This window comes from Lactuca virosa, chromosome 8 (assembly GCF_052849685.1).
Source record: "Lactuca virosa cultivar CGN04683 chromosome 8, Lactuca_virosa_CGN04683_v6, whole genome shotgun sequence".
NCBI classification, from domain to species: Eukaryota; Viridiplantae; Streptophyta; class Magnoliopsida; order Asterales; family Asteraceae; genus Lactuca; species Lactuca virosa.
The window spans coordinates 237,732,540-237,746,585 of record NC_136433.1 but is presented as its reverse complement, the minus strand read 5'-3'; the positions used below and the strand labels follow the sequence as shown (position 1 = coordinate 237,746,585).

At 37.9% G+C, this 14,046-nt stretch overlaps 2 protein-coding genes across 2 annotated transcripts; both read left to right on the top strand.

Annotated features, from left to right (window-relative positions):
- The first annotated feature begins 202 nt into the window (after nucleotides 1-202).
- Nucleotides 203-1,543, top strand: LOC145131349 (uncharacterized). The gene is made up of 3 exons (XM_079066047.1): nucleotides 203-703; nucleotides 773-1,239; nucleotides 1,318-1,543. The coding sequence occupies exons 1-3, from the start codon at nucleotides 203-205 to the stop codon at nucleotides 1,541-1,543; spliced, it is 1,194 nt and encodes a 397-aa protein (XP_078922173.1).
- An 8,796-nt stretch (nucleotides 1,544-10,339) lies between these two features.
- Nucleotides 10,340-13,405, top strand: LOC145128808 (CMP-sialic acid transporter 2-like). The gene is made up of 15 exons (XM_079063608.1): nucleotides 10,340-10,613; nucleotides 10,847-10,910; nucleotides 11,019-11,055; nucleotides 11,159-11,270; nucleotides 11,399-11,478; nucleotides 11,564-11,639; nucleotides 11,734-11,834; nucleotides 11,935-12,006; nucleotides 12,114-12,162; nucleotides 12,266-12,307; nucleotides 12,436-12,557; nucleotides 12,650-12,709; nucleotides 12,803-12,851; nucleotides 12,927-13,021; nucleotides 13,103-13,405. The coding sequence occupies exons 1-15, from the start codon at nucleotides 10,587-10,589 to the stop codon at nucleotides 13,152-13,154; spliced, it is 1,038 nt and encodes a 345-aa protein (XP_078919734.1). The 5' UTR covers nucleotides 10,340-10,586; the 3' UTR covers nucleotides 13,155-13,405.
- Nucleotides 13,406-14,046: the final 641 nt, after the last annotated feature.

Genomic DNA, 14,046 nt, shown 5'->3' with positions numbered 1-14,046 from the left:
TGTTACTGAAATGTTGCAAAAAGAATAGTCACCATCTTGCCCCTTCAGACTATGGGCCTCATGTATGGGTAAAGAAAAGATTTTTCAGATCAAATCTCTAGTGAGTGAACATAATTGTTGTAGGGTGTTTAAGTTTAGGTTAATAGTAACTTATAGATGGATAGGCAAACATTTTATGAATCAAATTATAGAGAATCCAAAAATGAGTGCAAGGAAAATGGAAGCTAAAGTGTCAACAACATTCAACATAAATGTGAGTGTGGGGCAATGCAGAAATGCAAAGAAATTTACATTACAAGAGATTGAAGGAAGTCTGATTGAACATTATGGGAGATTGTGGTCATATGGTGAGGAAATTATTAGGTCAAATCTTGGGTCTACTGTGAGGTTGGATGTAGACATCATGCCAGATTCCATAACTTTGTTTTCCAAGTTCTATGTGTGTTTCAAAAATGTGAGGGATGGTTGGTTAGAAGGGTGCAAGCCTATAATTGGGCTTGATGGTTGCTTTTTAAAGGGTATAGTTAGAGGAGAAGTTCTTTCAGCTGTTGGGAGAGATGCAAACAACCACATCTACCCTATAACATGGGTTGTGGTCTGTGTTGAAAATAAAGAAACATGGAAGTGGTTCATAGATTTTATTATGGATGACATTAATGGTGGTCTTGGTGCATTCATTACCTTTCTTTCTGATGGACACAAGGTTAATACTAGGTCCTTTTTATGCTTCATATTTATGTTTTTTCACTCATAATGATGTTGAGATTTGAAGGGGTTATTACAAGCAGTTATGGAAAGATGTCCAGAAGCTAAACAAAGACAATGTGCCAGACACATTGTGGCCAATTTTAGTAAAAGGTTTACTGGTCAAGAATACAGGAAGTTATTTTGGAGGGCTGTAAGGGCTAGTACTGTGGAGAAGTTCAGAGGTGTAATAGAGAAGATCAAATATATTGATACTCATGCTTATGATTACCTTATAGACAGAGATCCTACTGCCTGGTCTATGGCATTCTTTCAAGAGGGAAGAGACTGTTATGCAGTGGAGAATGGGGTCAGTGAGAGTTTCAATTATGCTATTAGGCATGCTAGAAGGAGATCTATCATTACTATGCTAGAGGAGATTAGGTTATTTGTGATGGAAATGATATACACTCAAAGAGTTGAAGGAATGGAATGGGATTTGGATATATGTCCAACTATTAGGAAGCATATAGAAGAGTTGAAGGTTAAACAGAGGTAAGTTTTTTAGTTTAATATGCATATGTCAATTAAGAAGATGTGTTATTGATTTGTAGTTTTTTTCCCCTTAAACAGATTGTGGGGAGTTACTCCTTGTGGTTATCAAAAGTATGAAGTTAGATTCACTGATGTTGCATATGGAGTGGATCTAATTGCAAAGAAGTGTGCCTGTAGAATATGGCAACTTACAGGGATGCCATGCATACATGGAGTGGCTGCAATCTCTTACCTAAACCAGGATGTAGAGACATGTGTCCCAATCCTACACCACAGAGGCTTACCTAAGATGCTACAAATATAGCATTAATCCTCTTAATGGTAGTGATATGTGGCCAGATGTTCCATATCACAAGTCTTTGCCTCCCAAAAGAAGAAGATTACCTAGTAGGCCAACAGTGAAAGGAAAATGGATACAATTGAAAGAGAGATGAGTGGACCAAGTAGACAAATTGTCACACGAAGGGGAACCCTAATAAGGTGTGGTATTTGTAAGGAACCAGGTCACATCAAGAAAAAGTGTCCATCTAACCAGCAAAGCAATACATCAGGTAAATATTTTAAAAAACATTACATCATTTGAACAAAGAATTAACAATTTAATTTTTCTTTGCAGTACCAAGTTCATCCAGGGGCAATGGAGCAGGCCAAAGTTCATCTAGAGGCAGTGAAGGACTATCACATGCAGCCCAACCACCTCCACCACCACCACTACCTGCAGCCCAACCACCTCCTCCACCACCACCCGCAGTTCATGTGCCAAGAAGAAGGGCCCCAGTTGGTAGAAGTGGAAGGAGACAATATTCTGAACGCATCATCAAACAAGCATTAAGGAGGAAGATACCTAGGGTTGGGAGCAATGCATAGAACCCTTCAATTATTGATTAATTTAGTGGGTAGGTAGTGGGTGGGTGGGAATATCTTTTATGATGCAGTTGTGATGTAAAGACAAATTAATAGTTTTTTATTATGCTTTTCTATGGTACTATCAAGTGGGTGTGTAGGCACATGGTGGCCCTTCTTTTGTGTATGCAGGGATTCTTTTGTGTTACCTAGAAACTACTTTTGTGTATGTATACAAGAACTTATTTAATTTCGAATAGTAATGGAGTATTTCAATGAATCCAACCACCACAATCACTTACTTCTTTGTTATATGTATGCATAGTTGTCCCAGTGATACCATTCCAGTCAAAATTACTTCTTTGTATTCATTACAGTCAAAGAATGGAATCATATATGTATTCATTGTTATATGCATGCTATTTTTCCTGATTTCAGTCCATTCCAACAAGAAGTTAAGATAATGGCTCCATTCCATTCTAACAACATCTTTCAATAGATCATTTCACATCATTTCATCATATACATGATGATAAAAAAAAAGAAATCCTATGGTAAACTTATAATTTTTTTCCTTCGTTGCAATGGCATCAAAGTACTTTTCCTTCTTCATTTGTTCCATGTCTTCCTTCACCTTCTCTACTTCGATCTTCAATGCTACTAATTCAGATTTCATTCCCTCCACCACTTCCATTAGAGGCATCTGTACAGGTTCTACATCCAACCATCTCCAATATTTTCATTTACCCTTCAACACAAATAATTCAAAAAGAGATTTCAAATCAGGAAAAATGAATCAGAAAAGAGGGAAGATTCTAGTGAAATTGCTTACCTCATTACACACCATGAAATGCTTCCCTAGATTCTTTGGTGTTGTTGACGCTAGAATACGTGCAGGGAACCCACAATCACAAGTTTTTGGATCGTTCATTGTTGATTTCTTGCTTGATCGATTGGGGGACGATGAGAAGTTGTAGGAGGAAGCCATCGGGGTATTAGGGCACAATAAAGGAACCACATACGCCTCTCTTTTAATAACATTAGCCCTACATGCCATGTAGGATCAAAATGACACGTAGGATCGATAAATCCTTTGAAATTGGAAAAAAGCAGTCGGAAGGGGGAAATTTATACGATTCAACAAGTTAAAGGGTTAATAGAGCATGAAAAAAAAGTTTAGTGACCAAATGTGACCAGAGGCAAAAGTATGTTACCCTCTCAAGTCATTATCCCTTTTTTGAAGGAATATTTATTTTTTAGAGTGTTTCGTACGAAATGATCATTATTAGATCATTTTAATGATGTTCTAAATATCTTTTTAACTTATAGTACCAACAATATTTAGTAATAGGGTAAATTACACGAATGGTCCCTGTGGTTCGAGGTAATTTGCACGTTTGGTTCCTAAATAGTTTTTTTTAACTCGGACCATCCCTATTATTTGTCTTTGTTTCGTGTTTAGTCCCTAGCTGACTTAAAATATCCAACTTACCCTTAATTTAATTTTTTCCCCTGTATTTTATTAGAAAATAAATTGTAAAAAATATATGGTCCCACCACCTTCACTCTTCCCCTATTTCACCATTAGCCCTAACATATCCTAACCGGTCACCATTCCCGTTTTCTCTCTTTTTCCACCTCCATCGCCATCCTACCTCTCATCGGAAAAATCCATCATCATATATCGCCACCGTCGGAAAACAGCATCTTCGTCCCACCCTCTCTTATCTCTTCACCTTATTTCTTTTTTTCTGACAAATCATAAGGTTTCTTCACCTGTCTACCATGTCCGATTTCACCATAGTCTCAAGAAACCACCATAGACGCTGGAAACCATCACATCCTTCGATAACTTGCGTTGTCGATTGACTCTCCCACACCGTTGTCCAATATATCATTCCCTTTCTCATTTTTCCTCCCCTGCAAATAAACCCATCGACTTCACCATCATGTTCTTCCTCCATCGATCAAAATTTGAAGGTACTCCTTTCGTGGATCTTCCCATTCATCCCTGTTATCAAATGCATAAACCCAAAGCGAAAATATAACATAAAAACAAAACCAAGAATCAAACAAACCAATGATTTAAAAAAAATCCCAGATCGATAATAAGAAAAAAAGATGGGGAGACTTCTAGATGGATAATCTGTAAAATCCTGGACCGATCATCAGAAAATAGTGATGTGGAATACTCCTAGATCAAAAATGGGGATGAGCAATAATCAATCATAGAAAAATTGCAAATGGTAGTTTGTTTTCGTGAGGAAGGACACCGATAACGTTGTAGGTCATCATAGTGGCTTATGGTTATCGTCGGAGGTTATTTCTTTTTGTTGTCGTAGGAGGTGTAGTCCTCACTAGCTGCTGATCGCAGTCAATCACTGCTCCATTGGGTCTCAACCAATCCATACCGACTATAACTTTATTCCCTCGTAGGGGAATAGGGACTAGATCCACAGAAAACTGCTCATCAAATAATTGCAGTGTACATCCTCGGTGAACTCTCGCAACCTGACGGTCCTATCGTCTGCTATCTCCACATCAAGCGGGCAATCTAGCTCTCCAGGAGCCCCTGTGAATCGCTTGCTGAGCGCGAGCGACACAAAAGATCGAGTGGCACCCGAATCAAACAGTACCAAGGCTGATATACTATTCACTAAGAACGATCCTATAACAAACACATAAACATTAGCAATAATCAATACAAATAAAGAGATAATGAGAAGATACATACCCTTCACCATGTTGGGATCTGCTCGTGCCTCCTCTGCTGTCAACTGGAAGGCCCTGCTCTTTGCCACAGGCGCCTCACCCCGGCCCTGACGGCCGTCTGTAATCCTCAATGTAGCAGGAGCGGGTGCTGCCACCTGCCCTGCTGCTGCTAAACTCGGGCACTGGGACCGCTTGTGTCCCCTCTGATTGAACTGAAAGCAAATCATATTTGATATTGTGGTGGTGGTGGTAGTAGTTGTAAAATCTATGCTCACATGTCCAGTTCGGCCGCACTTGAAGCAGCCTGAACTCCCTGCCTTGCACGTCCCCTCGTGCAACTTGCCGCATTTGCCACAACGGCTGCAGCCCTGCTGACTCCTAGGTTTGTGGTATGATACCTTGGGCTTCTTGCCCGAATTCCGTGACTGAACCCCCTCGGGTTTCCTCTTCCTCTCCATCTCTAAATCCAACTCCCTCTCTCGAGCCCTAGCAATCATGTCCTCCAGCGTCTTGTAGCTGGAGCGGCTCACAAACTGGCGGATATCACTCCGCAACATCTCATGATATCGGGCCTTTTTCATATCCTCGTCCGCTATGTACTGTGGAACGAGAAGGGCCCTCTCCCTGAACATCACGATGATCTTGGTCACCGTCTCCGTCGTCTGATGGAGATCCTGGAACTCCCTAGCAAGCTGATGCACCTCTATCACAGGTGCAAACTTGGCCCTGAACCTGGCCGAAAAGTCACTCCAAGTCATAGAATCAAGAGTTGCATCATCACCAATGGCATGTCCGACCTCCTCCCACCAGTCACGTGCCCTATCCTTCAGAAGACAGGACGCAAGTTGAACCTTCTCCCCCTCGGGACATCTGCTGGTGCGGAATGCATTGGCGACATCCACCAACCATCTGGTACTCGTAATGGGGTCCCGAGCCCCATGGTAATCAGGAGCTCCACAAGCTCTGAACTACCTGAATGTCAGTGTGCGCGACCCCATCATGGCCGCCATCTCAGTATGGAAGGCACTCGGCTTCTCATCCAAAAGCTCCATAATACCCTCCTTGATCATGCCGAAGATCACAGGAGTCTGATCCAGGATATTGCGCGTAATCTCAGAGGAGATGAAATCCCTAGTCTGATCGTCTAGCTGCCCGACTCTAGAGCCTAAGCCTGATCCATCACTAGCGCCTGAACTACCGACTGGTCTACTGTGTAGCGTCACCATACTGAAAATACACCATAACAAACATCAGTATACTCATCATAACTCGAGGGATCTCACATACTACAAGTTTCCTAGGTTCATCTCAGCCTTCCTTGATTCGAGTACGGATCCTCTGCTTTCAGTAGTACGGGCCCATACTACCTTCCACATCTATCCGTACTTTCCTCAAGAACTGCCTTGACTCTACCAAGTCCCTTCTACTGCTACTGCTCTTTACTACTCTCATCCTAGGCTTGCCCTAGGGTAATCACCAATCCACTCTCCGCCATCAGCTGCATAAGAAGTCCCTGCTATCTCCCCCTAACTAGCTCGCAAATACCATTAGATATCACTAAGACTAGATAATTCTTCGAATGAGAGGTCCTACCCTGCAACGGTTAGACTCAAATGAGAGCTGCGAAATAAGGCTAAACCTAACCTTCTGAAATTATTTAGTCCTCGCAATATGTAACTTAACATATTCGTTTACTAGTTAGTAAAAGATAACTAGAACTCCTAAAAGCACAAAGCAAGCAACATTCAAGCATTGAGTACACATAATCATGCATATCCTAATCAGGCCACCAAATCACTGACTAATCTGTACTAGCATGCAGTTCATAAAGCTGATACACATATAACAGACACATAATGCATCCTTCCTAGATCCTTAGTCCTAATCTAGCATACAGGTCTCATAAACATATCATAACATAAACTTGTATGGGTAATTTGGGGGTACTTACTTGAGCTCGGCTGATTGCATGCACCACACCCTTTTCTCTTTTCAAAGTTCTTTGCTCTTTTAAAAATGCTTTTCAAAATTATTTTTATAAAAATGATTTTCTTTTGAAAATTTTCATACCAAGTCCTCAGTTTGAGTCCAGACACACCCGGGAGTGTGCCTGAATCCCTCAAACAAAGGCTCTGATACCAACTTGAAACATCACAAAAATACGGTCCAAAAATTTCGTTTTAAAATCATTTAAGAAAGCCATAATTCATCAAAATCATAATAAAACCACGAGTCATGTATTCCCAAAACATCATATCAAAATACTGTATCAAAACCATGTGTCAAAAGATCAGAGTCTAAAACATCCCAGACTATATATTGTGGTGTGTGTCATGCAGTCATCCCGAGCTCTTCCCCTTGCTAGTGGAAGTACCTGAAACCAAAACTGAAAACTATAAGCACGAAGCTTAGCGAGTCTCCCCAACTACCACATACCATACACATAATCACATAATAACATACATTGGGCCTTTCCCGCTACATCGGGCCCCGCCCGACATCGGACCGAAGTCTGGCATCGGCCCCGCCGGCATCGGTCCTTGCCCGACATCAGACCTAAGTCCGATATACATATATCAAATCAACAAGCATATAACATAAACACATAACATAAACAAGCAACGCGGTTATTTCGCGGACCTTTCTGTTCCTAGTTAAAGTGATTCCATCCATAAATCGATTTGATTCCCCAGCAGAGGTAGAGTCACCTGTCGAAATAAACATTCCTCGGGCTTGCCCCATCATCGGACCGAAGCCCGGTACACATCTACCCTAATAAATAAGAATGATTTGCCACATGTCCTTCTCTCATGCAATTCGCCACATGTCATTTAGTCATAATTTTGAGATATATTTATTTTCCACTTGTCATTTACTTCATTTTTTATTTCCAATATATCATTAATTTAGTTTCCATAAATTAAACCTATCATAATAATGACTATTAATTTTAAATATTAAATTTTAAATTTCAATTTCAATTTCAAATAAATTTACAGTTTAAACATTTGTGTTTAATATTTTGTTATAATTAACCTGTTTAGTACACGAGTCTGATAACCAAACACATAATTTTAATTAATTTATTTTTTTCATTTTTTTCTCATAATTTTCACTTATTTCAAATTTCAAATTCAAATAAACTTTCCATTTAATCGTTCCTATTTAACATTTTGGTTTAATCAACCCGTATAATATACGGGTCTCACAACTAGTAAACATAACATATAAGCTAAACATTCCTCGGGCATGCCCCGACATCGGACCAAAGCCCGGAACACATAAATAGACACATGCAAGAATCACGAAGACATCAAGCATACAAACATTCCTCAGGCTTGCCCCGGCATCGGACTGAAGTCCGGAAACATATAACTACATCGAGCTAACCCTGGCATTACTAACATACATAAACAGGCCGACCTTGGTGCCTTAGACCCGTTCCTACTGGAAGAGGACTCACCTCGCAAAGCTGATTGCTGAAATCTTGAGTGAGGAATCCCCGACGGCTGCTCCAACGACTCCCCGACTATTAATATCACAATAACACTTAATCAAAACCTAATAATCCTCCTTAGGGTAAATGACCATTTACCCCTGGTTAAAGTCAACGGTTTGGTTAAAGTCAAAGTCAACCATCCGAGTTGACTCAATTCGTCGAGTCACCCCCTGACTTGCCGAGTCCTATAATCCAGAAATCCCGAAATCACGATCCAACTCGTCGAGTCCCTTAGCAGACTCGCCGAGTTCTACCTTGTACAAAATCGGGACAAAACGTCATCAACTCGTCGAGTCCCTCTATGGACTCGCCGAGTTCCTTAGTTTGTTTGGGTCAACTTAAAGGATTAAGCCCATAGTCTTCAGATCCCAACTCCATACTCTATCTACATACTGGAAATGACTTCTTAAGGGTAAAGTTTCCAACTTTACCCACTATTAGTCCTTCCCAAAGAGTTAAACTCAAACCCTATCTCTCTAGAACATGGATCTTGGTCCAAAATCCATAATACTCCAAACTAAACCATTCTAACACAGATCTAGGCCTTAGACACCACTTGAATACGTAAAGTCTCGAACTTTACTTCAATGCATGGCCTTTTGGGGCTTAAAAGGCCATAACAACGTCTTAATGCTTGCATGGGGCTTCCATGGTCATAAAGTTCGCACCTTTATGACATGGAACCCTTTCTAGACCCAGATCTGAAAGGTAAGCCACTTGGGACGTCCAAATCCCAAAGATCAAGATTCTTGAACCAAAACCCTCATAAAATGAAGAGGATGGAAGGAAGTCTCTGGATCTGCTATCTTCTCCTTGAACCCTCTAACTCATTCTTCTTCTTCAAACTTCAAGAACACACAAAAGTTACTCAAGAATGGCTCACACACTCACAAAATGCTTTAGGGTTTAAGACTTGGAGGCTGGAAATGAGGCCAAAAGGTGTGGATTAAGATGCTTAAATAGGGTGGAAAACCTCGAAATTAGGGTTTCCCTCAGGCAGACCTACTCGCCGAGTCGAGGGCTCTTGACTCGTCGAGTAGATAGCTTAAAACCCGCGTCCAAAACTCTTTTCTACTCGACGAGTCTGGGGCTTCCAACTCGTCGAGTAGCTCTAATAAAATGAATAATTCATGAATAAAAACGTACCAGAAACCAGACGTTACAAACCCGCGATTGGTTTGGAGTGGAATTTGGGGTGTTGTTGAGAGAATCGTTTGAAACCATTTGAATGTAAAATTGGATTGAAAGAAATAGAAGACTACGATAACAGATTGAGTGAAAATGTTGTCTTAATTGGTATTTACAGGGGGTGAAAAAATATATAATATGGTTTTCCTGCACCCATCATGTTGGGAAAGAGGTTAGAGATTTTGTGGTTTTCCCAGGTGGTCACCCTCACTACACAATGACTTTTGAGGTCATATATCATTACCACATCCATTATGGTGTCAGATCATACTCACCGCACTCCACAATAGGTGTGTACACTTTAGTCTAACAATCTACGGCAATGACATAATAAATAATTACATCCGCCATAAATCTTTTTAGTTTTATAATTTTGTTGGCTTAAAACGACAATACCTAAATAGTCTCAAGTGTCCAAAAATTTAAGTAGTCATTTTTTGAAACATCTTTAGAGTGGATGGTGTCGGAGCAAGACGACAACATGGCCTCGTCTTCATTCTCGTCGGAAACACAAATCCGGGTAGCTAGGGAAAGAGGTTCCTTCGGGTCGTTCTCTCCGAGCTTGTTTCTTTCCTTCTCCTTTCATTTGTATCTTGTGCATCATTAGTTGTATCAAAATGTTATGGAATAGAGATGTTAGAAAGAACCATTTCTATATGTCTAGAGGAGAAAAAAAAAAAGAAAAAAAATGATGATTTTATAGATGAATACTCTCAGCCATTACACATTTCATAAAAATAAACATGATTATACAAATTAAAAACAAAAAAAAATGTTACATAAGTAAATAATTAACCTTATTTTATATTAAATCCTTTAGATCATATAAACCAATTCCATTAATCAAACTTCGACAATTACACTTTACGAATCAAAAATGCACATCTAACCAATAAAATACACCTTGATTCAAGCATCAAATTACATCCATTTACAAGTTACTCTTTTTAGTCTCTGAGATACTACCAGTAGAGAATAGAGATCACTCCGTCCACCGTTGATGCTTGTTTCGGCCATCGAGTTCATCACCTGCTCATACACTTTCCTCCAACTGACATCGGTCTGGATCCAGTTTCTACTACGAAATTCAAATTGAAACGTTCTAATGGAGTACAGAAGGATCAAAGATCAGGTTCGAACACTGTTCTCTTCTTCTCCATGTTCTACGCCCTAGATTTCTTTCTCTTATTTTATCATACTCTTTATATAATTTGGGGCTCTCTGCATTCTCATCGATTTTGTCGGTTAAGTCGAATTAAACAACATATATCTCATCCTCATGGCTAGATTCGACCTCGATCTGCTTCCTTGCAGTATTGTTGAGTCCACAGATTCAATGTAATGTAATGTAATGTTACCTTGTAGGATAAGGATGTGAATCCTGCTAGTGAAGACCTCGAGAGCTTACGCGGCAAAGCTATTTTAGATGGTATCATACAGTTTTTCAGATTATACATTTGTTGTAAAATACTAAAATGTCATCGTGTAGGAGTTTTTTCTTCCTTTTGTCCTGAAGGTTTGTGCTTGACATTTTCAGGTCCTGCACCTTATGACAAAACAAAGTGGAAGATGAAGTAAGCAGTAGTCTCTACTCTCTATCATATCATTGCCAATTTCATTATATGCTATAAGATTTTGTATGTCATGATGTGTATTTCCTTCTCTTAATTGCAATAGGTCTATGGTGACACTAGCATTAACTTTTCTAACAAGCTCCCAAGCTATACTTATTGTCTGGTCCAAAAGAGCTGGAAGATACGAGTACAGTGTCACAACAGCAAACTTTTTGGTGAGGAAACTTTTGTTCTCCGATTTCAACTTTCAAGCGAACCTTTACTTATTGCTCCATACTCTGATTGAGAATTCTTTCTTATATTGTCTTATGCTAGACCTCCATTTTCCTTGCTTTGGAATCAGGTTGAGGCTTTGAAATGTGCACTATCACTTTTGGCCTTGGCTAGAATATGGAGAACTGAAGGTGTGACTGAAGATAACAGGTTTCTTAATATTCTTTCTTCAAAATTAAATTTGTCCCATGGTTTCATTGCATTATGGAAGTATGAAACTCACTCTTTTCATCAGGTTGAGTACAACAGTAGATGAAGTTAGTGTTTACCCCATTCCTGCAGCACTTTACCTTGTAAAAAACTTGCTCCAGGTTGATTTTTATCTTTTTATCATTCTTCAATCTGACATTATTAATTGTATTGAATTGAATTGAATTCTTTCTGATGCTTTTCTGTATTTTGTAGTACTATATCTTTGCATATGTGGATGCTCCAGGGTATCAAATCTTGAAAAACCTGAATATTATCAGCACTGGTGTGTTGTATCGCATAATTCTCAAGAAGAAGTATGTGTTCCTCTATCCTTTATGTAAATCCTCATGATGAGTGATGATTACTTCACATATTGACTTTTATTTGAATTCAATTGACTTTGACTTTTCATAGGTTAAGTGAGATCCAATGGGCTGCTTTCATTTTACTTTGTGCAGGGTGCACAACAGCTCAACTTAATCCTTCGTAAGTTTCATTATCTCCAGTTTACAAGTTTTTTTTTCTTACTCTTTAAAAAAACTTTTTTTTTCTTATATTGTTTCTGAATTGGATGTTTCACTTTTCATTAACAGTTCTGATCATGTGCTTCAGACTCCTTTTGTAGGTTGGATAATGGCCATTGTGAGTCCTTGTATTTTTCAACTTATTAATGTTATATTACAAAAAAAAATTGTTTATTAAAATAATTAGTATTCTAATATGTACTCAATTATTTCTTTTCCAGATCATGGCACTTTTAAGTGGTTTTGCTGGAGTCTACACAGAGGTAAACAGTGTTTTTTGTTGATTTTTACGGATAAGGTCCAATAGTTTCTTCTTTTAGCTTTTGTGTCCCTAAAACATATGGGGGCAAAATGGTCATTTCACATGTGTTTAACTCCTATCTATTTGCAGGCTATAATAAAGAAAAGGCCTTCGAGGAACATAAATGTGCAGAATTTCTGGTTATATGTGTTTGGGATGGCTTTCAATGTTGTTGCAATCATTATCCAAGATTTCGATGCTGTTGTCAACAAGTATGTTTCTTATACTCTGTGTAAAAGACGTAAATGCCCTTCTCATCTTTTTGTCAATACATCGTTAACTACAATTTTTGTCTTTTGTGCAGGGGATTTTTCCATGGATATTCACTGATTACAGTTCTCATGATTATCAACCATGCCCTAAGGTATTTTATTTATACCAAAATCTGAAAGATATGTTTTTTTTTTAATAAGATTTAATTGAAATAAAAATAAAAATGTTGTTTATTTATTTACAGTGGGATTGCTGTGTCCATGGTGATGAAGTATGCTGACAATATTGTGAAGGTAAGTTCATTGCATTGGCTTTCTTTTTGATAAAAAAAAATAATATTGTTATTTACGGTTTTGCCATTATTGTAGGTTTATTCAACTTCTGTAGCAATGCTAGTAACAGCGGTTGTTTCTGTGTTTTTGTTCAATTTTCATTTATCTCTGGCTTTCTTCCTTGGATCCACGTAAGCAAATCATTTTATCATTTATCTAAATTAATGATTCTTTATTTAATCAATGAATTAATAATAAGTGTTTGTTGACAGTGTTGTTTCGGTTTCCATCTATTTGCATTCGATTGGAAAGCTGCAAAGATGATCAAACAAGCCTTTATAAAACATAAACTTATTGGATTTATCTGTTATACAAAATTTTTACTGTTGTAATTTTAGATGGTTGGTTGGAGATAGTGTAAAAAAGCATCTTTATTTTACTTAAAAAAGTTTGTTTTTTTATTTTTTTTTATTTTATGTTGGGTTGGTTATATGCAAGAACTAGTAATGCACTTTTGCTGATTTGTCTTTTGTAACAGATCTACATAACTACTGATTTCACCCGATAATTTTGCATATGTGGGCCTCTTATATATCTCTTTATTTGACTTCCTCTTTTCTTCCTATAATTTTTGTATGGAAGATGATATTTGTATCTAGGTTATTTATTTATTTATTTAAAAATAAAGTGATTTGACTTTTATATCCTTCATCATGATTATCTTAATTTCAAGTCGATGATTCATTCTTTTTCAATTAAAATAAAGATATAAAAGTCAAATTATCTTAATTTCAAGTCGATGAATAAAAAAGATAAGTGAAAATTTCATCTCTTTTTATGGTTCAACACTTATCTATTTCAGGGGGTGTTTGGGATTTGTTTATTTAAAACAACTTATGCTTATTTGCAAAAGCACTTATTAGCTTTTTGGACGTCAAAACGAAGTTTTATAAAAAAATGTTTGGATTAGTTTATCCGGTATCAAAACATAATAAGTTGATAAGTTGTTTTTCGTGTTTGATAATTTCTGCTTATAGATGTAAAAGATCAATAAGAGTGGGATGTACATAAACATATAGTTACAATAGTATGGTAAATTGATTTAAATAAGTTAGATCAAATTAACTTATCAAAAACTTTTTATTTAAACCAATAAACACCTTAAATAAGTAATCTCAAACACCCCCTCACTGTCTTCAAGTTGTGATTTTATTGC